Below are 25870 nucleotides of genomic sequence, written 5' to 3' on the forward strand. Positions count from 1 at the left end.
AAATAATCATTTTCCTTTATCAAGAGAGCCATAACAACTTACTCCTTCCTCATATATTCTATTTCTGTCTGGTTGAAATAATATCAAAGTCCTGAAAGAATTCCTTAATTTCTCTTTCCAAATAACCTGACTATTCTCAGGGAAAATCTTGATAATTTTGATCACCTTCCACTTGGATTGAGATTACAAACTATAATTGGGATTATACAATTTGAAGGAAATTAAGTGCTCACTTGATGAAGAAAAGGATGCAGGATGGGTTACTGAAAAACTAGTTCAGCAATTCTCCCACTACAGTCGCCAAATTGGCTGAACTGGTAGACTTTTCAAAGAGTTTCAAAGGCTTACTTTTTCATCTTAAGAGTTCACAATCTCTGATCTCCAGAGTACAGAGAAAGAACGTTTGTATGTAAATTATTTGAATTGAGTCTAATTCAATTACTTCTACAACCCTGGATGAAACTCTTTTCCCACCCTTTAGTAACCCTTAATAATCCTCTCATTATCTGTGGACAATTTGCAAGTTTTTTTGTGCTACTCTCAATAAATATCAGACAAGCTACAGCCTAATCACAGGCTGCATATAATATATCACACTGTCTTAAGGCACGAAGTTATTATAAAAGGAAATTAGTATGAATAGACATAGGAAAAAAGAGCAAAGGAGGACTTCAGGTGTCATCCTAGCCACTGTCAAGGGGCTCTGTGGAAATACTGAGCGATAAATCACCTGGCTAAATTCAAGACTTTTAACTACAGTTTTCCAAAGCATAGTTAAAGAAAAGAGAGAGGGCTCAAAGATGCGTTCTGCAAGAGCTGGTTTTTCTCCATCATTAAAAATGAAGCCTCTAATCCTAATGAGGTGTTAAAACTTGGAAACCTGAAGTTTAGGGGTGGGAAAACGCCCGTTGAGGAAGCTTTCAATAAAGAAATATCCTCTCTGGCTCCATGCAAGACACCAAAGCTTTCCATCAATCATGAACGTTCAATCAGCATAGTATTCTATAATCTAACAGGGGAAAAGGTTATGTGCATGAAAAGAAATCTCAGGGAACATGTGCAAGTTTGCAAGCCTACAAATGGATGGAAAGGAAAAAAAATCCTTTAAAGCAAATGAATTTCAAATAAAACAAATTAAAAAAAAATCAGATAATCTACAGCAAGTTAACAACCTTCTATTTACACACTGGCGAAGGACACAACATGAGAATTAAGTTATGAGAAAAATATGGACCCAAACTCCTACACTTATCCTTTAGCAATGAATGCTCTTACAGTGTCAAGTAAAAAGGCAAATGTTGATTGAAAATAAAATGTATTAATATGTTTTAATCTGATGCCAATGGACCTCTGAAATGAAATGTCTTAGGATACCAAACTCAGCTGGCCTTGCCAGTTGAATACCTAAGGAAGTTCTGATCTGCTGCCTTACTTCCCTTCACCTTTCCCAGATAGTTTTCTAGCAGTACTTAAAACACAGAAAAGGAAGCAGAGTAGTACATTAAGATGCTATCATCTGGGATAGAAAGTCAGATTCCATATATTTCTAAAAAAGGAAATGTCTCCTTATAGGTTCCTTGCTATCAGTTTACAGAACTGTGAGGATGAAATTGTTGCATTACAACGACTACAGTTTATTAGTTGCTGTTTTTAAACACAACCATAAAATGAAGTATAAAAAACCCAGAATTTATAAATATCAAAGTTTGGAGGGTTTTATTCATTTTTTATCCCCTTAGAATGTATTTTCATTCCTCCACTCTTGCTATATATAAAAAAAAATAAATCCCAAGACGTTTAAGTAAACTGCATTTTAAAGCACAAAATAACACACTTATTCAAATGTAAAAAAAATGGCAAGTGACACTGGTCATATACCAAGCTGCATCTTTCCAGGATTACCTTCTTAAACCACTCACAAGTTCCGCAAATGACTTTTCCCAAGCATACATCTTTATTATCTTCATACCACTTATCACTTCATTCATGGTCCTAATCCTGACATCTGTTAAGGCAGCTGTCTTGCTTCTGGAAACAGCACAAAGGAAAAAATTTCAGATTCTCTAAAGAAGACAGTTTATGATTATGTAACATACTCATATACATGAAGTTTTTGCTTTTACATGTAAAGACGTTTCACATAATTGTAACTGCATTAAAGGGTCTTCCTAAAACAGTATCTTAAAGCTAACACACAGACAGACTTGGAATGTTTGTATTCCTGGTACTACCTGTTCTCAGGAAACTGTGAAGTGATTCTGTGTTCAGAATTATATGTCAGCTTGTGCAAACACATGGTATTCCTTAAACAACATCTTTGTGTACCAAAAAAGCCTCAAATTAAAACATTCACAACTATTAGAACTAAACAAAAATCGGAAAATTATTTTATAACTGAAGATTTCAAAATGCCGAAACAACCACCCTTCTCATAAGGCTGTTTTGATCTTGTTAAAGAAACTGGCCTCATTTGTGTCTTTTTAGCATTAACTCTAGTTGAAGCAGAGATTACTTAGTACATGAGCTGTAATTTATTAGAGATAACCTAAATATGGTTTTGTTTAACAAATAAATATTATTTAAGCATTAACAGTAATTAACACTAATGTAAATATGTCTATTTAAGTCCTACATTATGTTTGCACTGATGAGCAAACTGGAAAATATATATAATTAATTAATAAAGTCACAGTTTTAATTAGGAAAGAAGCACTGAAAGTTAGAAGCCACGTAATGAATGCATAAATCATGCTAATGGAGCCTATTACAATTCTGAATCCATTCATGTAGACAAACATACTTTGCACATAGTCAGCTATGGTAGACCTTATTTTGATGAAACATACTTTTACCTGCTAAATTACTTATTTTTGCATACACCAATGAAAGTTCAGACTCAAAGAGCATTTTAAAAAAAGTCTCTTTAGAAGGGGCAACTGGACTCTGTCAGCTTAACCGCCCCCTATAAGATTTCTTAGATAGAAATGTCTGGAAGAAATAGCCATATTTAAAAAACATAACTAGAAAGAATTTCAAGCACCTACTTGTCATATTAAAAAAATTTCTCAGCCCCAGCGTTCCATAAATGTTAGGATGGTTGATGCAGGGTATTAAAAAATATTTATTCAAGAAAGCCCACAAAAGGAATGTAGAAACTTAGCTCTAATACAATCAAGGACTCTTATTAACACAGAGGATTACTTAGCCTAAACCAACCCTACTGAGATGGAACAAGATTATCTTTGCTACTTCATCTTTTGCTCTTTCGAAAATAAACAGTAGAAGAAAAACAATTCCTCAGAGAGTGTAAGAGTTCAGTATTTCTTCCCCATACACACATCACCACTGTAAAAGGCAAAATTTAGCATGTATTGTTCATGTCTCTGCAGCAGTAAACAAAAATTCTCACCTACAGCCTATTGAAAGTCACTTAACTTCCAGGCTTGGTCCCAGATAACAGAAGGTTGAAGATGGTTCAAAATAATAAAGTTAACAGAAGTTTCTTTTCTAATCAAAAAGGCTATAGTTCTCATAAACCAATTTTTCAGTTTCCCTGCTGAAATGTTATCATAGTTCAACAATCCTCTTTCATATTCCTTTAAAATGTTCAAGAGGTTGGGGCAGGGGTGCTTTTTTTTTTTTTTTTAAAGTTACACTCTCCTTCATTGCAATAAGCATATTTTGTACATACCAGAAGCCACAGGATCAGTGATATTATATAATGGCTTCAAGTACACAGACATCCAGTGCACTGACAGTTACCTTACAGCAGAGGAAGACATGTCCCCGGTTTTAAAAATATTAAGTTCAGAGTACACGCAGATCAGTCTGACTGCAAAACCCGTGCTCACACAGCATGGTAAGAGTGCTACAGGAAAGGACCTAAAAATTCTTCATCTGTCTGAGAAGTCCCCTTTATAATACTCATAACCATTCTACGTTAAGCAAGTTGTAAAATTCCTTTTTGTTTTCATGAGGCATATTTGGTGGGTTTTAATCATGTCTGACACAACAGTTACACAGAGTGTTTCTCTTCATAATTGTAAGGACTTTAAATGAGACTTTTACAGTTGGATGGCTAAGCAGTAAAAGGGTTGAGCACTTGGGAATAAATATACATAAGTGGTCTTCAGTGCAATGATTGAACTATTTCTCAAATAATGTATTAGGTCATGTGTATTTTGCAAAACTTCTAATACTTGTGCAAGTAAAAGCAATCCTGCAGATTACAGTGTACGCCATTCCACAGGATACTGAGTCCATTTCTGCAAACTCCTACAGCACTGCAGCCAATGCCTGCATCATGAACTGGTGTGCATATGTGCTTACAAGACTGAGTCATAAGTACAATGCTGAATAATAGCGCAAATTAGCTGCCACACCGAGCGTGCTTGGATTTTAGCAAAAGCTTTAATCCTTAAATTACTTCTTCATAGGCTGATTTCCTTAAATCCATGCAGATTCCCAGCAACTGCCATGTGAAAACACTCATCATTACACAGAGCTGAAATCTATTCCAGTTTTACCATTAACTCTTTCTGCTCACTTCACATTTCTGCTCACAAAGATCTGTGCACATGGAGACCAGTAGAAGTTCTTCTAGTTAACCAATTCTTTTCTTTGCACTGCATCCAAACAAGTGGCCATGGGTAAAAAAATCCAAAACAACATTACATTGCCACTGATTAATTTTTAAAATACATACACTTCAAGAGAGATATTTTTGTCACCCAGTTGCCTGGCCCTGGACAAGTCCCTTAGTCTCTCTGTGCTTCAGTTTCCCATATGTAGATTGGAGATATTAATGCTTACCATCATGGATAGGGCACTAGCTAAGCACTAAGTATTTTAACTATTGACTCAAAACTCAAAATCTCAAAAACTTAAACTAAAAAAAAAACACCAACAGTGAATTAGCTTGATCCTCGTGCATGCATATTGCACATGCAGTGAAAATGCACATCTAAGAATATATTGCAAGTGTTCTACAAACAGGTTTTATCATTTAAAAAAACTAAGAATTTGACAGAGAACACTGAATGAATCATTATTTGAGAAACAGCATGTGAACATTATTTTGGAAATAGCACACGAACAGAATGACTGAAGACTACCACACTGGTTGCAAATAGATGGAGTTCTATGAGTTGGCTCCATTCTGTAATTCTCAGCTCTCTCTTCATACCCAGCCATGCAACGGCAATGCCATATTCAATAAGTCTGGGAAACTTACCATGAAATACAACTAGAAAACAACAGTAACTCACTAAAATAAGTTTTACTTATCAGGAGAGCTAGAAGGAACCCATTCAAAAAAGATGCAAACAAAGATGCATAACACTTGTAAGCATATGTGTACACAGTAAAGGAACACAAAAATATTTCCATTAAGATGTAAAGGCCATTTATAAACTCATTTTGTAAGTAGAATATAATTATATAAGAAACAGAAAACTTGTAAGCAAGAATTTGCCTCAATAGTCCCATCTCAGACAAGTCTTTTTTTTTTTTTTAAGGACGAAGTCACAGAAAACAAATTAAATTTGTCTGATAATGGAAAATTACTGCAAACTCTTCACAGCCTAGAACCTTACAGTCGGAAGCCTCATACTGGCATCAAAACCTCAAAACCACCATCATAATTTTTTCTTCCTCTGTAAGTTCCTTCTCCATTTTTCTCTCAGTACCTTTGTCATGAAGGAAAGACAGCAAGATCTTGGAACACAAAACTTTCAGAGCTTTCTGCTGCAACTCCTGTATCACCCCAGTAAGTCAAATGTAGATCAGGGCTCACAGTATTGCCTTTGCAAGTAAGCACTCCCTAAGCACCACTGCAGGAAGGAGTTACACAGTTCTATGCCAAGACCTACAGCAAGGTAGCTACAGAAATAGCTCAACTCTTTTAATGTACTGGACATCTAATGAGCAGCAGATATTCTCTGCATGTTTGGAGACAGACCACTTCAAATCCATAAACAGGAATTCAGACATCTCATATCAGCAACTATAAAAAAACATTGGTAAAGATAAAAGACAATGCAAAAATCGTCACCAGACACAAGCTAATCTCAGAGCAGTACTCCACCTCTATCCAGTATGAATATTTTTAAACCTGTAACAGAAAATACCTACAACCCAAGATGTGCAGCCTTACCTGAGGGAAGAAAAAAGCCTCCCAATGCAGGTCTGGACAGGAAGAAGAATAATCAGAACTGCCATTCCTGCAAGACATGATGGGCCTATTTCCATCCAGAGAAGTACTGTTACTGCTACAGCTTGAATTGGTCCAGCCCACAAGAAGTGCAAGAAAATTGTTACCTAGACAAATAGTTAAGAATCAACTGTTAGCTTTTGGTCTTAGCTAAGAAATTTAACCCTAATAACACTGAAGAAACATTTTTGCATTCAGTGAGAATTCTGCACCAGATTCAGAGATCTAAATGTACATTCAGTTGTACAGAGAGTAAAACAAATGCTGATTTTGTTTTACGTTCATCATCAAAATTTCTCTCAGTTTAGAAAAACAGCAGGATATTTAAGGAGAGAAAAAAAGGTATGTTTTTCTCCCACATTTAAGGAAATATCTCTCCTCCTATGATGCCATCCAGAAGAGTCTTGAGAGGTGGGCCCATGCAAACCCTGAAATTCAACAAGGCAAGTGCAAGGTCCTACACCTGGATTGGGGTAATCCCAAGCATAAATACAGGTTGAGCGGAAAATATATTGAGAGTAGCCCTGGTAAGAAGGACTTGGAGTGCTGGTGATCAACACAGGCTGGCAGTGTGTGCCTGCAGCCCAGAAAGCCAAGTATGTCCTGGGTTGCATCAGAAGAAGCGTTGCCAGCAAATCAAGGGAGGTGACTCTCCCTACCTAGAGTACTGCATCTGGCACTGATGGACATGGACCTGCTGGAGCAAGTCCAGAGGAGGGCCACAAAGATAATCAGAGGGTGAACCTCCTGTGAAAACAGGCTGAGGGAGTTACAGTTGTTCAGCCTAGAGAAGAGAAGGCTCCAGGGAGATAAGCCTTCCAGTACCTAAAGGGGGCCGACAGGAGAGCTGGAGAGGGACTTTTTAAAAGGGCATGTAGTGAGTGATAGGACAAAGGGGAACAGCTTTAACCTCAAGGAGGATAGGTTTAGATTAGAAAGAAGTTCTTCACTGTGGGGGTGGTGAGGCACTGGAACAGGTTGCCCAGTGAAGCTGTGGATATCCCAGCTCTGGCAACGTTGAAGGCCAACCTAGACGGGCCTTTGAGCAACCTGTCTAGTGGAAGATGTCCCTGCCCATAGCAGCAAGGCTGGAACTATATGATCTTTAAGGTCTCTTCCAACCCAAAACATTCTATGTTCAACACACAACTAGAAGAAATGTTCATTAGAAACATTTAAGCATCAGTTGTAAACAAAAATTCCTTAACTCCAGCCCCACCATTTCTTCAGCCCATTGGAAAGATCTGCAATACTTCTTACCTGATCAAATTTGTTCACATCATTTGACAGAAGATTTACTATTTGACCGGTAGTAGTTTTTGCCATAGCTACATTACTAAGACGAAGTGCCTAAAAAAGTCAGAACAGTCTCAAATTGTTACAGCTTACAGAGCACTGTACACCTATACACCAAAGACTCAATACACAAATACAATACCGGGCCAAAAGTTGAAGGCACATCTCAGCTTTTGCCTGAAAGTATTGAAAACCCTAGATAACGCGTGGGTTGGGTTACATATTCTGAACAAAGTCCTGAACAAAAGAGTATTAAAAAAACGACTGCGAGAAGTGCCATAACTACCTTCATGTCTGAAGTGATTAAAAATGGGAAAATACCGACATAGCAAGTCATTAGAACTAAGTAAAAGTGTCTCTAACTTTTTGTGTGCATTGTTTTCCCCCTCAGTATGAGCATCTGTGCAAAACAGGAACAGAAAACTCCTTCTGAAGGTCAAATTAAAATCAGAACACTGTGTGGCCAATTGCAAGAATTCTGTTTTGAACAAGATCTGAGAGAAGGCAAAAAAAACCCCAAGTCATTCATTTTACACTATCAGTTCTTGCTAATGCTGCAAACAGTGTTTTCTTTGTAAATCAGATTTAATATCCCAAGTTATTATTTCCCTTGTTAATAACACTTGTAACAACATTTCTGAATTATATAAAATAAGGTTAGCACATGCCATGAAAAGCAACAAGATTAAATATCAAGTATTTTTATAAGTTAATAAATAAGCTAATCAATAGAAAATAGTATGTATTTATAAAATACCTCTCCAAAAAAACAAGTCTGGAAATATAGAATCTGAATATTACTGCAAAGATATAAACTGAAATACCTCAAAAATACTGATAACACACCCTGCTTCTTTCTACACCTGCTAGAAGGAAAACACAGGTTTGTAGCACAAGTTAAAAAAATATACAAAACACACCGCATGTTTTTCTCTACAGGAATAGTTTTCTCCTCAAAAAGACTTTGCATTTTTAGGCATTGGACACCTACTTCTCCCCCTCCAAACAGTTATTATTAGGATTCCTTTTTGACTAATAATCAAACCTGAAAAGCACTAATTGCTTAAAAAATACTGTTCCAGAATTTTGAAACAGGTGGAAGAACATCAGTCATCAAAGTACTATTCAAAGCATCATTTCAAATGAAGTGCCTTACATTTCTTGCACCTCACTCTTGTGTTGGAATGGTATTGTTAATCACAGAGAGAATCCCAATCTAACTTCACTGAAACCAGCAGGCAGAAACTTTTAAAACTCCACTAAGAAATTCCTTTGATATTCCAGTAACAAGTCTAGGATACTGGGTAGATTAAAGATGATTTAGTTATCTGAGAAAATGATTGCTTCATTCCCCATCTTAAGCCACGTCTCTGATACACCTGAAATTCCCAAGGAAGCTGCCTGCATGTAATGAAGCCACAGCACAGCCATATTTCTATAGTGTTTACTCAACACCACAGAGATCAAGGCTGATAAACTCTGAGAAAATCTGTTAGATATCCACAGATCATAATAATAGGAGTTCACATGATGCATGTTTGAAGAACTTGCCCGCCAGGACGTGTTTACAGCACCTCCTTTACAGCTATATCTGCTGAGGTTCACCTGAGCCATCAGGGAAGACTGCACTGGTGTCTTGCTAGAGGCTCATGGCCTGGGTCTGTGTTGGACCTGCCACCCAAATCACCTTTCTGACTTCTTCCTAGCTGTTTCAGACACAGGCAGCAAAAACAGTTTCAGTATGATTCTTATGAGTCCAGTTCCTTTTGACAAAGACGGTCTCAGGAACCACACAAGCACCTGAGCCAAAGGGAGGGTGCTCATCTCTGACCCATTTGTCTTCTCAGGGAAGGGACAGCCATTCCCATTGTCCGCCACAGTGCAATTTGAGTCTTTCCTTGCCTTCCTTCTTGTTTTTGATTCTTTTTCTTTTTTTTTCAAGTGAAATAAGCTTTACATTTTCCTGATTGAATGAACCTGTCTAGACTGCAAAGTATACAGAAAGAAATGGAAACATCGAACATACAGCAGCAGTTTTATTTACAAAACCAATTTCTGTCAAACAATCCTGTTTTGGTACCTTCCCCTTTCTACTACATCCAAAATACAGCCCCATATGAGCTGAGGAAAATTAACTCTATCCCAGTCAAAGTCAGTACACTGACCTCAAAGAACTTCTGATAGTTAAGTCTTAAAAAAAAAGTGTAAGAAAAAAAAGCTTCCCATAAGTCGGCTTTGGTTTCAAAACTTAAGACTGTGAGTCATGGGACAGATTTCACTTTAATTTTTGTTACAAGCTCCCTACGTGCATCACTAATACTTCTTACCAGTCACAAAACATCTTAAGAGTTTGAATACAAGGCTTTTGCAAATTAGATTTTAACTTTCCAGGAAACAAGAAAGGGTCTAAAACATAAGAATTATGAGCATTTGAAATTCTCCACTAAGGATGCTCTCTTATCCAGCCCATTCATTCTTGCAAATCCAAGATTTTATTTACTACAGCAATTAACCAACTCTGCAAAAGTGCTGGTAAACTGGCATCCAAGTTATTTCAAAAGCCTGTAGGAGGATAAAGCGAAAGTATTACCTATCTATAAGCTGCAGATAATGAAGACAAATTATTAGAAAGATTTATCAATGTTCTGCTGTGACCTCAGCCTTCACCCTAAGGAGCAAACACTAATGAGATGAGGGGAGACTAATTCTCCATTGAATCCCATCTCTAGGAATAAGGGTGTATATTATAAACATTTCTTTTCCAAGCTTCTAAGCTGTTATCTACACAACAAACAACATCAATATATATATTTTCATGAATTTCAGATTGTTTTGATAACCAGTTTAGTAAATTAATACCTTAGAGAGATGTTTATGTACAAGAAATCTGTGTGCCATGTTAGAGCCAAGTTCCCAGAGGATCAAGGTATCAGAAGGGGGAGGAGAATAAATGGGTGCATGAAAAGCAATCACCACTTAAAATGCAAACATTTTCTCTCTCCTCACTTTATTGCTTTGCCCAAAAACTTCACATGACCTATACAAATAGTACAAGTGTTTGTCTTAAGTGAGTGGTACCTATGTTTAATGGTTAAAATTAATGTGGATTTCTTTACATTCCAAAGAAACTGTACAGTTCTGATCCCTTCAATTAAGCTTTTTGCTGAAGTAAGAACTTGTAGGCCACTATTCTAGCAGCACTATCACTGGAAACATAGGGTATTTTCTCTTTCAGCACTGCCAGCAGAGAATTTTTGCTCTCTCATCAAGGAGAGCATTTCATATTGCATGTTGGGCAACTCCTTCCTGCAGGTAATACTCATAACTTCTCTTGTTCCACTTTCTCTCTGACAGCAGCCTTGACTCTCGCTGTAGTTGAGAAAAAATATTTCTTGATCAGGACACACAGACAGCAAAGAAACCAATGCTCACTGAACATACATCCCTTCTCAGATTTCATTGGTTTTAATGGAGGTCTGCAGTACTCCCACAGTAAAATCAGTATATTATACTAAAAAATGGCTCTATCCTCCCTTAAGGATTCAGCTTGATTCTTAACCATGCCTCCTCTACCTGGTTCTCTCTCTCTTTTCCCCTGAACAGGAGGGATAGTAAAGGTGAAGATGCCGAGCATTCCTGTCAGCCTGGAGGGTGAAGCAGCTGTCCCACAAAACTGCTGCTGCTCCCAGAGCACACCTGATGGATGCCCCAAGGGAGGGGGCAGACTCTGATCTGCAAAGGAGGCAACTTACTAATTCTACTGCACTAAAGGAATAAAATATAAGTAAATCCAGCCATTAACTACAACTGGGGTGGGGGGAAAACAGGACAGTGAAGCAATTCTCAGGCAACTGAGAGTGCTGTAGCAGATGGTGACATCCAAGCATAACAGCCCCTCGGGATCAAACTGCAAGGATGTGTAACTGCCTGCATTCCCTGGGAGCTCTGCCCCTCTCCTGTTGTATGCTGATGACTCTTAGAGCTCCAGCACATATCCCTTCCACAGACAATTCTGTCCTCTTCAACAGCACCAGCAGGCATAAAAAAGCGCCTCCTCCAAGACTTTAGTAGTATTTAATTCACCACCTTCACTAGCAAGACTGAAACTGTCGTTCAGACACCATGTTACAAAGAGAGTTTAAGGCCCGACACATGTAAATGTGCATTACATTCCTACAAATAAGTAACTTCAATGGAATTGCAACTATCAACACAACTAATAACTGCATTTTTAAACTCCCCTGATGAAACACCTGTCAAATACCAAATTATATGTCTAAACAGGTTTGCTTACCTTCCGATAAATCATATGACACATGGCTACCCTCAGCTTCATGCCAGCCCGCTGTACGTGATAGAAGTACAAGTGGTGCATTATAGCTAGAATAAGTGTGCACACAGACAGAGCAGCTGCGTAGCAATATGCAAAATTCAAAGCTACCTCATCTGAGGCATCATAGGTTTCAAAATAATTAATAATTTTTCCCAAAAAAATTGGTTGAACTATTTTGATGGTTTCCTGAAAGAAAAGAAGGGGAGAAAAGTATTAATAATTTCATATCACACCATGCTACCCAAGTTTTTGTAAGCAGGTAAACAAGTGCCAAATACTGCCACAAGTCATATCCCTTATTACTTTGTCTTCATTGTGCTCTAAAATGTCACGCCAAATTTTATCAATACATAATCCAAAAGAAATATGTTCCACATTAAAATTTAGCTGCAACCTTAAAGAGAACTATCTCAATTACAAAAAACCCCTTTGATGCTATAAAAATTGCATGACTGTGTATTACACTTACATTTTTAAAGATGACAGTGTGTCCTTTACAGCCATTTACATAGAGCAAAGAACCCTCTTTGTATTGGGCACCTCCCTCAGATACATAAAATACAGTTAAGTCAGTAACTTGCAATGCCTCAAAAATAATGCACTGAAATCAGCTGTTGCATATCCACAATCCAGCAGTTATGACTCAATTTTTCAGTGTCTACAGGGGTATAGCCCTGTTTTACCTCTCTGAGAGAGTACATGAACATTACCAGGTTTTCTGAACAGTACAGCACCAAGTCACCAGTTCATATCTTCCAATTTAGGCTGCCAAGTTTCACATTGCTGTTAGCCATGAAGTATGTTCCATGGCATTTCACACCACTTACCTCAATCATTGTGAAAGCTCCAAGAACTAAATAGGACTTCCAGTAACAAAGAATAATGGCTTTTGTTAAATGTGGCATTTTTCCCCTCTTCTTTGCTTTTTGCACCTCTTTATCCCAGTACCTGGCAAACAAAGCACAAACATACTGGAGGACAGTAGGGAAATCACAAGGCATTTACCTAGAATAAAATATTTTCTGAATTACAGCCAGATTGCCACGGTCAACTTTATACAATCAAATTAAAAAAAAGGAGTTAACAGTCATGTCTTCTCATTCACATAAACGCTTAGTACCTAGTATTATAGGCCTATTTGCTCTTGGTTAATCACAAGCAATTCACCACTGTTGACTATTATCACCCTGGACACATTTTCTGATGAGGAGACCTTTCTTTTTTTCTTCTCCTCTCAGTGCAAAAGTCACTCACCTTACTTAAGAGCCTATTATCATATGATCTTCTGATTATGGACTAAACCAAGGCAGTATAGAGTGTCTTAATCTTCCTATAAGCTCTGCCCTTCTCCAGAAAGGTTGTGATGCACAACCCTTTCTCATGTCTGTCCCCTTCTTTTTTCTACCACATGATTCAATGAGGATGAGAAGATAAGGAATTTTGTCACCTAACACTCCTCACATGCCTCTGAAGGCAAGGATTACATCAGCATAGTGGCAAAGACCTCTGAATTACCACGTCTGCCCACAACTAGGACACGATCTGTTCACGTGAAAATCAAAGACAGTAATAACAAGCATGATATTAACAAGAAAGTATCAGAATTTATGCAGATTTCTTAAAACACACTGCTCTCAGACATGATGCTCCCCCTTTCTTCCAGAGGCTAAATATATTCTGCCAACCCTCTGACCTTGATAGTTTGAGGGCTGAAATGAGTCTAAGGCATGAAAGCCAATTATTTTGCAACAAAGCACACAAGTTCAAAGCATACAGACAAGAGACAAGAACTTTTTTTTTATATTTACCCTCTTATTTTTGTTACAAGGATTACAGAGTTATTGTCTATACGCCTCAGAATCAGAAATGAAACTCTGTAGATTCTATGGGGTTTATTGGCTCAAGAGAAATTTATGAATTATATTCTCTGCTTCTTGGTCAAGTACACTAAATAATTAAAGAACACCTTTCTGTTTTTCCTATGTGCTGTATTTCCTACCATTTGCTGACTCATGGAAAGTACGTGCTTTTACTGCAAGAATCATTGGAAAGAGTGCATCTTCCCCTACAGCAAACTCCCTGAAGAGACAAACAAGGAATTTGGCAAAGCCCTCCAGCTACAAAGACGTTAAAAGCAGCAACTCCTACAAGCTTATCATCTACCCTCTTTCTTCAGTTAACTCATCCAGAACAGGACAATGTAAGACCCAGTCAAAACCTTTCATTTCTGGATGCTTTTTACTTCTTAAAGAGTCTCTCAGCCCCATGAAACTATGAGGAAAGCCAATTTACTTTGGTTTCAGCATAAAGGCAAGAAAAAACAAGGCCACACTTTGCCAATACACAGGTCATCTTTTATTAGCAGACACCTCTTCCACTAATTATATTTAACTAAACATTATCCTAAGACAAAAAACTTCTCTGTTGCACAGTTCAATTTGCATAAACAGCTACCCTTTGAAGATATTTCACTTAAAATAAAAAGGCAGAACCTCCTGGGTTTGTAACAACATGAATTAGTACACAGTCCAAGAAAAAGTATTTGTAACAAAATAAAGACACCTCCTAGATGCAAGTTTTTAGCTGTTCAAGGCATTTTATCCACTTTACCAGTGAGTGGCGTATTGTCAATATATTTATATGCACACATACATAAAGGGTACAAAGTTGTCACTTGATTCAGTTTGCATTCAAACCCAAAAACAACAAAGAAAAAAACAACCTAAAACTCTTTTTACCCACTTTTATACATAGCCATTTTAAAAGTTTCCACAGGTATTTTAGCACAGGCAAAAAGACTCACACTAATTTATTAAGAATTACTGTAACAGTTGATGAAAAGTCTTCCTTTCCAATAATTCTGCAAATTATCAAATTAATTGTAAACTATATAGTGGAAATACTCTAATATACTTCCATTATGTGTAACTTGAAAAAAACTGAAAAGCTTCTATGGCAAACAAGTTCTCTTACTTCTTATTACTCTTAATTCTTCAGCATTTTTAACCTTGTTAAATTTTACAACAACCTCTTTTAATTTTAGAATAGAAGCAAGACTCGCACCTTCACCAGAAGAAATGCAATGGAATAGAACAATTGTCCTTTCCAACCCAAACTATTTTATGATTTTTCTCCTTACCACTGCAATTCCTCTCCAAGCTTCTTCGAGGAATCTTCTGGCAGCACTTTATACATATCATCTTCTTCAAGCTTCCGTTTATGGCCAGTAATAAATAAAGGATTCAACCACCTAGTTAAATACAAAGTATTAATAAACTGATCAGCAGACCAAAAGAATAATTATTTTAAGTATTAATTTAATTCACTTACCCCTTTCCTTCCTCCTTCTGAATCACTCAACATCCACACATTTATTTTACTGTACTTTTATTTAAGAATTAAGTCAACTCCCATTTTACAAATGGGAAAGCATTTCCCATTTCCTGAAACTGTTTATGCCCCACAGCACCTTACTCCCAGGCATCCAGACAGCCAGCACAACTCTTCTTGGCCTTAAGGCAATTGTTTTCTTACAGTGTTTCCTTATACTCAAAAAAAACCCCCCGAACTTAATCTCAACATTAAAATATTGACATAAATAAAATTGTAATACATAATAAAAGACTTTTTTGATACATTTACTTGAGGAGAAAACTAGATGCTGTTCAACTGCCATCTTGACAAGTATTAAAGGTTAGCAATTTAGAGACAGCCACCCAAATGTAAAAATGGGTAAATAATGGATTATTACTAGATCCCAGACATATCTGGAAATATAAACAGAAGCACACTGACACAATGTGCAGATTCAAAAAAGGAAAATACTGTCTAAACAGTTCGATTTCCTTAGTGGACAGATTTTTAAAAGCTCTGTATTTTATGAGAGCACTGTGAAGATAAATTATAATAGTGATACTGTAGGTTTGTTGAAAAACATTACGTTGTTAGATCAAATAATACCGTCAGAGAATGGCAAGATTAGCTTTCATGCATCTAGATCCTTCTTCGAACCTGAAACACAGGTCAAGGACGTCCCAGCAGTTTCTGCTGTGCTTCACAGAGCACAGAGATGCACAGCAAAAAGCACCAAAGTGACAAAGCCGTTCATGAGATGGAGTAAAATAAAATGACACATGTGAAACAGGTATGGTTTAGTGCAAACAGGGGAGTTAGGGAACTCTGTTTGTCCCTCTATTGAATCCATGGTATTTGGTTTCCAGAAGAAATGTGCATTTTGACTCTCAGGCTTTTATTTCCTACAAGTACTTTCTCAATTGGTCAACACCATCAAAACCATGAAGTCAGGGACAGATCTGTTTTGGAAAAAACACTCTTGTACTCACAGCAAGCTGTTTGTCTGATCTCAATTGCCTGTGAAAGTTCTTAATTGCTGCTTAGTTTCTGATACTTAATTATTCCCCAGCTTCACCAACACAGCTCTTACACAAGCACCTGGTGGACTAAGTGAAGAGTGTTATTTTCTGGAAGGTCTACATGTGAGAATTCAAAACTGGGATGGTTTACAACGAGGGCATTTATTTATTCACAACCACAACGGTGGTTATGAACATTTACCAACTAGCTTTGCACTTCTTGCCTAGGCATGTTCCAACTATATTTTGTATACACTGGCTTATAAGCAGTTTGTTGATTAGAGTGGATGGAGGGCCAGGTTGAACCCTAGAGAGGGGGCTCAGAGAGTTTCTTCAAAGATAGGACTGTTGCAAAAACCTCTTTCCCAGGCTCCATGGCAAAACTCCATGTTACAAACGGGATTAATGGTGTTTTTCCTTTGCTGCTTAGCATGTTAGCACAGTGTTTGTGTGACTCATTCAAAAATTAAGTCTCTATCTTCAGAGTAGCACTTTGATGCCTAACAGCCCTTTTTAAACCCTTGGAGTGAATACTGTTTATGTGAGCTGTTAACTCCTCAATGTATGTTAAAAGTACAATTAGTACTTGTCAGACAAGTCTATTGCTTGGGCTGTATGGTCAAATAGCATCAGCACCCAAATCACTGTCACAACCTCCCTACAGCCCTGACAAAAAGTCTCAAAGAAGAACTTCTGCCTGGTTTGACACAAGCAATCTGCTCCATTGAAACATTTCTTCTTTGGCCTCCATTCTTGCAGCTGACCACAGGTTAAAAGCAGACTTGAGGCAAATAACCTCAAGGCCATTCAAATAATTTCTGCCTGCTGGGTGAGAGAGACTCTGCTCCAGGACAGAGGGTTATGGGAAAGATCTGCAGACTTCAGTTGACTCATGAGCAGATACCAAGTGTTCCTGCTCTTGCAACATCAGTATTAGCTGATGGTGTACTCCATAAACAAGTCACAGGTCTCCTTTCAGACAGGGTGGGCTAGAGTAAATGTTATCTTTCCCAACTGGTCTAGCATGAGAATCAGGAGAGACAACCCTTTCAGGAAAACATAGGGATAAATCCTTCTCCCATCTATGGAAATGGTTATGAGGTTCCAGTGGCTACTGCTGCCAAGGTGGTGAAAACAAAAATCATTCTGACATTTAACAAGGAACATAAATAGGATATTTATTACAGAATCACAGAATGGCTGGGGTTGTTTAAGAAGGGACATCTGGAGGTCAGCTGATCCAACCCCTGCTGCTCAAGCAGGGCCACCTAGAGCTGGTTACACAGGACAATGTGCAGACAGTTTTTGAAGATCTCCATGCAGGGAGACCTCATAACTTCTCTGGGCAGCCTGTTCCAGTGCTCAATCACCCTCAGCGTGAAAAAGTGTTTCCTGATGTTCAGAGAGAATCTCCTGTGATTCAGTTTGAGCTCCTTGCCTCTTGACCTGTCACTGGGCACTACTGAGAAAAGTCTGGTTCTGTCCACCTTGCACCCTCCCCTCAGCTATTTATATATATTGATGATTTCCCCCTGTTATTTTCCTCTCCAGGCTGAACAGCACCAGCTCTATCAACCTTTTCTCACAGCAGAGATGCTCCAAACCCTTCATCATTCTTGCGACCCTTTGCTGCACTCTTTCCAGTATGTCCATGTCTCTCTTTTACTGGGGACCTCAAAACCAAACTCAGGACTCCAGCTGTGGGCTTATCAGTGCTGAACAGTGCATGCAGCTACATGCCAATGTTGGCGCGTAATGCAATGCAGAGAGGAAAATAAAAGACACTTTAGAAATACATTTAAACATGCACTTTCAGAAAGCAAAACTATGCTCTTCATGTAGAACACTGTTCTTCTACTTGTACTTTTCGAAACACAATGAAAAACCACAGGCAGGCAAGAGGAAGAACAACAGAACAATGCTTCTGTTGAAGGCAACTGCTCTACCCTGACGGCAGTTTGATTCTGCACTGCGGCCACCAGCAGCATAAAGTGCTGGCCACAGACATAGTGCAGTCCACGTGCAAAGCAACCAGCTGAAGGAGAATGGTATCAAGTCTATAGGGTTGTTAAAACCATCTCGTTTACTCTTTGTCCTTAAACTCTCAAAACAACGTACTGATGATATGCTCAGCTCCACTGAGTTCTTATGGTTTGCAGTAAACCCCTTCTGTCCCCCCTTCTCCACACCAATCACTTCACATCCTATGTGACTGAATTTGAAAATTAAGTAGTAGATAAGAGATGACAGTGCAGGGTAAAAACTGCCAAAAAAGCCTCATGGTTTTCAGATTATGAGTTCCAGTGAGACCTGGTGCAACTACAAAACCTTTCACATTTTTCTGCTAGTTAAAACCATAATTTTGAAAACAGTAATATATTGCACTACAACCTCTATGTTAACATTAAAGAAAGCAAAGGAAAATCAATCCAGAATACACAGAAAACTGTGGTAATTAATTTTGTGACTCATTTACTATAGTGGGCAACATGACAAAGACTCAGCACAAGTCCACATTTCTATAGAGGTAGGTAAAAATGCACTAGAAAACTCCAAACATTTAAAAATCACCCATTGCTGAGCTTTCTGATTAGTCTCCCCAAAATACTCATCTTTGAGAGCTACTGCTATGGAAGTTCTTAGGAGTACAAAAGCCATTTAGTAGTATTTTGTGTCACTGTAGAGTATACTTGAAGATCTTTAGAAGAAAGTTAAATTTTTTCTTTTCAAATTTCAAATGACATTTAGTCCTTCAACAGCTTTTATCCCATGAATGAGGTCTTCCACAAACTCTCAGCAGGGAGAAGAGTTCGAGCTTTACCGTATCGCTGATGCATCCTGAACTTTATGCTGGAAGGCCTATTTTGGACAGAACACTTAGCAATGTTCATACTCAGTCACTGAAGTTTCCACTAGGATGCCACATGCAGATGATGCCCTGTGGAATCTCCTGCACTTATAGAGCAGAACTCAGCCCAACCTACTTCACACAGCCTGCTGTTACTCAAGTCACACGTTGGTAACAAGCAAACCAACCAAGCCCTTCTCTTGCCTGAAGGCTTAGTTAAATTAGAGTGCTCTTAAGAGGACTGTTAGAGGAGGCTGGCAAATAAAGCAATGGTCCTACATAAGGAACATCCCTGAAACCTCAACCTAGCCATAAAGGAAGACTGCTCTTTTAGAGTGGAATGGTTTTTGTCCAAACAGAGATCAGCTAACACCGACTTCTTCCAGGGGTATAAAAAAAAGCCCACAGAAAAGTAGGATTTATGAAACCAGAAACTGTGCAAACTGCATTATTCTTTCATAAAAAGGGTTAAATAATAAACAAAATTAAAGATGACCTAGAGAAATGGAGTGAATATACAGACAGTGATGCAAACTACTCCTCCTTCCCCAAGGATGGACATAAAAGGGACTCACTATCGATCTATTTTACCTTAAGAAAGACTCGCACCTCAGTCCCACATTTCTGTATTTCTTTCTGAAGAAGCAGTTCAACTTAAATAAAAATGGGACCCCTTAGTCACTGTCTTCATTTTTCCCACGTAACTTACTGTTTGCTAAGAATTTTGAATATTTGTTTCTTACACATCACCGAATCTTATTACTCTTTCAAACCACAGGGTTCACATGATGCCTTTCAAAGAGCTTAGCCCAATTTTTCCTAGCATGAACTACACATAAAAATGTGAGTATCTGTAAGACTCCTGAGTACCTTCTGTTCTGCTGGGAATGTCTCTGTTCTATCAAGGCGATTAGCTGATCAAAGACATCAGCCTGGAAAGATGCCCAGAATTAGTTCCTGTTACTGCCAGAACACTGATGTCACTAGGAATAAAGATTAAAAAAATACATTAAAAAAATCACTCTGTAACCTGGTGCAAACCAAAGAGGCAGACAACTGCAAAATGGTAACTCAGTACTCTGACCCTAAAAAGCTTTTCACCTCTGCAGTAGTATCTTGGGTATTGATAAAAAAAGAAAGTGATTCATTTCTGAAACAGCAAATACACGAAGATCACAGTATAAACATTCACTTCCTGCATTTCCCTATGCCTGGGCCCTGACATTACACACCCTTTCAGATTACAACACAATCAACCAGCCACAATTTAAACTGTTTGCTTGGGAAAGTCCAATTTTTACCATCTGTAATTAGAGCAACTCCACCAAGATTTTGGAAAGCCTCTAAGATATGCAGCTAAGACCATGTTTTCTAACCCTCTTAAGAGAAGTGAGACCTCAAGGGGATGTCTCAAGTCATCCCCTTCTTCACAGCATGTAAGAGAAACAGGCCCAGCCATCCAAAAGGTAGGGTCATTAGGCATCAGACTAGTCATGCTATTCTGTTTCATACATGAAATAAAATTTCCTAAACAAGAAAGTTTTTAAATTAGGTTTGCCATTGTCCCAGAATAACTTCCTACCAGCCGAGGGAGACATACACTACAGATAGGTACATTAAACTAATAGCAGTGTCCAGCTCAACTGTTTCATTAACCCAGGGATGGGACCTGCTGTGTCTCTGGATTTCTATCGTGTGTGGCTTGCAAACGCTCAGAAAAGTATCATTCTCACACTGCAGAGCAGACTTGCACAGCTTTCTAGAAACTCAAGCAAGTTGTTCATGAACTGAGGAAGTCATCAACTGAAAAACATCAGCCAAGAAGCATCTGCAATTACCTTACAAATGTCCTAAGATGAGCAGATGTGTCTGTCAGGGCCCTGGGTGCACGCACAAGCCTCGGGTGCCTTGACAAGCCCCACAACAGTCACACCAGTCAGGCACTCACATATTACGGTACCTCATCAGTATTACAGTAGCCCCTGCCTGATTACTGGACAAATCAGAAAAATCAGAACACACAGATTATTTTTCTAATTAGCAAAATCTTTTCTTTTGGTCTTTATTTGTAATTATAGGCAGAAGTTTAATTTCTGGGTAATTTTACAGCACCCAATCAAAGCCACATCCAGTATACTCTCATCAACTGATTCCTTAAGGAGGTGGTTTACAAACTGCATTTTCCCCATTCCTCTTAAGCTTATTTGTGCATTACATTACAAGCATCATCTGTTTACACTCAATGTCCAATTATTTTTCAACAGTTGCACAGAAGAGTCTTTGTTTACTCAAATTCTTCCATAACACTAGGATTTCGTCTTCTCGAGCAGCTTGGAAGCACTATTTGAACTACTAAGCTGCAAAGTAACACATATTTCTTTCTCTTTAATCACCTACTTCAGAGATGGGTTTTTCTGGTAAAGTAAAAGGCATTTCCTCACAGGCCCTTTGGATTATAAATCCACTTTGCTTATCCTCCCTGGCTTACCTCAGGTGTCTCCCTGCTTCCTTGTACTGTTCACTACTCACCTTTGTGACTTGAAGTTCTACAACAGCAGTGCAATTCCCACACCACTATGTGCTTGCTCTCAGTCCAGAGGATCACTGCTGGGATGTGACGCACAAGAAGAATGACACACACTGACAGTCTCCAGTGTTATTTCGCAAGAATTCATAAATACTCTAGGCAACAGTTTATAGTCATCATGTGATTTATTTTTTTTAAACCTCTATTACACATGTTCATACATTCTTGTCAGTATCTCGCCTTGTCCCACTTCCCCTTATGAAGGCAGGTGTCCACAAGCAATAAAGTAAACACAGTAAGTTCTGGTATTTCTTCAGATGCTTTTTAACCAGTGTTTTGGTTGCAGCTTTCCTCCCTGGCTTACTGCGGCTTAAACAGCAGATTTTCTCATTGCTTACAGAAGGAAAAAAATTGGAATACAATGAAACTACTTCAAAGCCATATTAACTCAAAAACACCCTTCAACCTTTCAGTTTCAACACCAAACTGTATTAACCTTTGATACTCAGCTCCATCTCATCTTCCGAGCTGTTGCTTATCCACAGCACAGTCTAAGCAGCTAAGCTGCTGAACACCCACTTTCTGGAGCTGACAGTAACTCATTTGGTATTTGACTGCATTTATTGCAGGCTGTTTTCATGCTGTTCATCTACCCCACATCAGCCAGGTATGAAATTAACTTATTAATCTAACATACTTCCTGATATTCCAGGTGATAAGAAGAAGAGAAAACTCAGCAGGAAAGGAGAGGGGGAAACATACTGCAATTAACATTTTCTGCAAGGCCTAGAAGCAGGGAATGGAGGAGTAGCATCACCTGTACTTGGCTATCACTAAAATAATGGTTCCAAACACAAAGAAAAAAATCCAAAATACCAAAGATTTGATGCAAAGGTCTGAAGATTGTTATTTATAATAATAAATTTTAATGCAAGATATTTATTGAAGTAGGACCTAATGGAGGCAATTTCTGTATTAAGGTGCTTTCTGGCAAGCAATGGAAATAGGAAGAATTAAAATCCCCTGTGAGTTCACATTGATATTACAAGCAGCTGGGTGCCAGGGATACAAAAAAAATAAAATAGATGACTGGTCTTTCTAACCTTCTACTCCCAAAATCTAATGGGGTTATCTCCCTCCTTCTCTCTACATAAGGTCTTGTGAATTTTCTGGAAGCAGGGTGGAGAAATTATTTGGGGAAAAAAATAAAAAAAACAACAGCATTACATCCTCCTAATTTTGGAGTTCTGCAGGAATTAGAAGAGGGACATCTCTCACAAATGATAGTGCAGGCTTACCATAAGCATTCCAAAGACAAACCGTCTTGTGTTTCGCTACACTCAGTTCATCTAATTGCGTATCTAAGCACAGATATTTACAGTAGATAGCAAATGCTAATATTCCAAAAGTTTATACACACTTGTCCTAGTGGATATAATCTATCTAGCATTCCTTAACAGCATATCTCAACTTAAATAGTTCATAAACAATGATTTTCAAATAAAATTTTCTTTTGCATAATACAGCTTTCTTGAAAACAAACAAACAAAAGTTACAAATGAATGCAGTAGTTCAAGAGACCAAATTATTCAAATTTGACTACAGGACACTAAATATCTGATGAACAAACAATCACGGCATTACATTTAAAAAAAAGTTGTGTAATCCTCAGTCTTCTTTCAATCAGGAGAAAAAAAGAAGCAAGTGTGATTTCAGTCTTTGAGTACTGTAAATGTGTGTTCTCTTTATCTATACTGCAGACACTTACACATTTATTCTGAGTTTCTTACAGTACTAAATTGTCCTCCACCAGTAAGTCAGTAAATGAACTTAATGTTAGCTACCTCAGAGATCTTTATAAAGATGACATCACCATCACCAATTTCAGGCACTGGCAGTGGGAATTAACTATATAGCAGGCAAGATCCCAGGCAAGTCGCAAAGCTTGATGCTGCCTGATATTTTCATCTGAAGCAAACGTAAAATCTGCACAGTGAAATCTATTCACTGATATAGTAAAGAAGACAGATCAATTTTACTGGTGGCACTGCTGGAGTCAGCTGAAATAGCCAAGAAGGATGATCAATTCTTTCCATAAATTCTTTCAATGAAAGGCAAGAAACACTTTTGAGACAGCCAAGTTAGAGGAATGCAGTACTTAGGCTTACTGAGAAATCAAAAAAATCAGTCAGTGGCCCTTCCAATTGTAAGTCATGGGGGTGAAAGAGGAAGAAGCTATTTACACTGCTACAAGAGAGGTGTGCGATGTGACTACATTTGATCAGACAAGCATCTACATACTGTACAGCCATCCCTGAAAATCTTGGGACTTACATGTCTATGCTTACCCCATTCAATTCACACCTAAACCCAAAGATTCTTGGTTTATTACTCTTCTCCCACTGCACTCGAAGTCAGACCCATGAAAAAGACTTAGTGGTTTTGTCATTTTTCCCACAAGCACACACTTACTAAGCGAAGAACAATCCTGTCAAACACCAACAGGTAATGATAAACAATCATTGGTTTATTCCTTGAAATCATAACTGTGTGGATGCCTTGGAGCAAGTTTTCAGTTCATGTTTTAATGCTGTTACTGTAATGGCAATTGCCACATGTCAAGTGATGATGTAAAAAGGCATCCAGCCTGAGGATGCTGAAAGTGTCCAGTGCTCCACAGGAGCCAAGAACTTGTCATAGTCATGGTGAGTCTGTGAAGGGTAAGTACTACTATTATGAAAAATAAATTATAAATTTATATGAAATTTAGGACTGTACCTTCTTTTACTTCTCTAAACAAAAGTGTAGGATATGCTTTCCAGGGTGTTCCAGCTTGCCCTCCTTCTCATTATAAAAGTTTACGCAGTGTTTTAAAAATTTAATCACAGTCTGTGTTTCGTAACTTTCCACTAACGTGGATTCGATAATTGGACAACAGAATGCATACAAATTCAAATGCTGTATAGGAAGAGCATCTTTAATAACTCAAGGGAACAAATGCTACAAGCAAATAAAGATACACTTCCTAATTAATGAACATGCAAGCTCAGAGATGGTTTAATAGAAAAGTGAAATATTCTTACGATGTACAGTTATTAATTTAATAATCTTCACCATCCACAGAAGAAAAAAAAATGTGAAAAGTGTTATTCTCAACTGCAGAAAGCATGGACTACAAGGTTTTTTAAACTCCTAACATTTTCTATAACGAGTAACTGTTTAAACATGAAAAACACCAGACTGAATTCTCTCTTCCTTGGACAAACCTAAAAAAGAAAGCAAATCCTCCTACTCGTTCTACAGAACCCTCATTCTCACCAGCAAGTTGAGCCAGCAACAAAAAAAAAGAACAACCTAAGAACAGAGACGAAGTAAATCAGAAATATACCTGAGCACTCCAAACTATAAGAGAAATACCAGTCAGAACTTTAAAAAGTTTGGTGAGCATAGAAACTTGTGACTTAAAGTCAGCATTACAGTAACATCTGGAACATTCAGAACACCAATTTGGGCTTTGATAACCCTATCTTAATATGGATAATTCAGTGAGAAACATAGAAAATGAGAATATCTTGCAAATGCCCTGATTTCATACTTCTGTCATAAATAGTTTTAATTCTAGTAACATCCAGACTAACATTACACGAGGTAGGTATTATAAAAATAACAGTATTAATACACAATCCAGATGCTTCTCTTTCCCATGAATGTTCTACTAAAGTCTTTAATGTTCATCATGCTCATACTTGCCAAAGTCACAACCCAAAAGCAAGAAGACAAGCTTTGAACAATGGGAGAAGAATGCGTCTTCAGCCTACACACTCATTATCTGAGTTTTATAATTCAATGAAAACATGACTTCCTTTCTCCTGTGAGCTTGATTCTGTTTGCACCAGGCAATAATTTAAGCTTTTATTCTGTACCACTGGCAACAAATTAGCGATTCCTGCCGCCCTTCTACCTGCAATACCCTATCTTTTACCCCCATTGACAACCAGCAGCCAGCACCTGGGATTTGGAGAGCACAGCAGGTACAACTGAGCAACCACATTGTGGCGGCAGCTGCTACTCATGGGACAGCTCTCCTCAAGCACCGTTTTTCCAGTTCTCCAGATGAAAACACCTCAGAACGTCCTGTGTGAAACAGCAGCTGAAATGAAGCAGTACTCACAAAGCTATCAGATGGCTACGCTCTTTGTAGAAAGGAAGAACAATTCTTAAAGCTACCCTTAAAGCTAGCTTTATAACTAAATGAAAGAGTGTTTTAACACTTCCTTAATTT

At 38.0% G+C, this 25870-nt stretch overlaps 1 protein-coding gene across 3 annotated transcripts in view; it reads right to left on the reverse strand.

Annotated features, from left to right (window-relative positions):
- ABCC4 (ATP binding cassette subfamily C member 4) overlaps positions 1 to 25870 on the reverse strand; it is a 147446-nt gene that overhangs the window by 119137 nt on the left and 2439 nt on the right. For all 3 annotated transcript variants that reach the window (XM_050333155.1, XM_050333156.1, XM_050333157.1), the window contains exons 2-7: positions 14980 to 15090; positions 12668 to 12788; positions 11802 to 12026; positions 7472 to 7561; positions 6155 to 6318; positions 1903 to 2028 (exon numbers count right to left, since the gene is read on the reverse strand). In XM_050333155.1, coding sequence (XP_050189112.1) covers positions 1903 to 2028; positions 6155 to 6318; positions 7472 to 7561; positions 11802 to 12026; positions 12668 to 12788; positions 14980 to 15090 — 837 coding nt within the window. The remainder of the gene's footprint in view (positions 1 to 1902; positions 2029 to 6154; positions 6319 to 7471; positions 7562 to 11801; positions 12027 to 12667; positions 12789 to 14979; positions 15091 to 25870) is intronic.

This window comes from Myiozetetes cayanensis, unplaced genomic scaffold, assembly GCF_022539395.1.
Source record: "Myiozetetes cayanensis isolate MyiCay16 unplaced genomic scaffold, myiCay2020 scf5-8, whole genome shotgun sequence".
In the NCBI taxonomy this organism is placed as follows: Eukaryota; Metazoa; Chordata; class Aves; order Passeriformes; family Tyrannidae; genus Myiozetetes; species Myiozetetes cayanensis.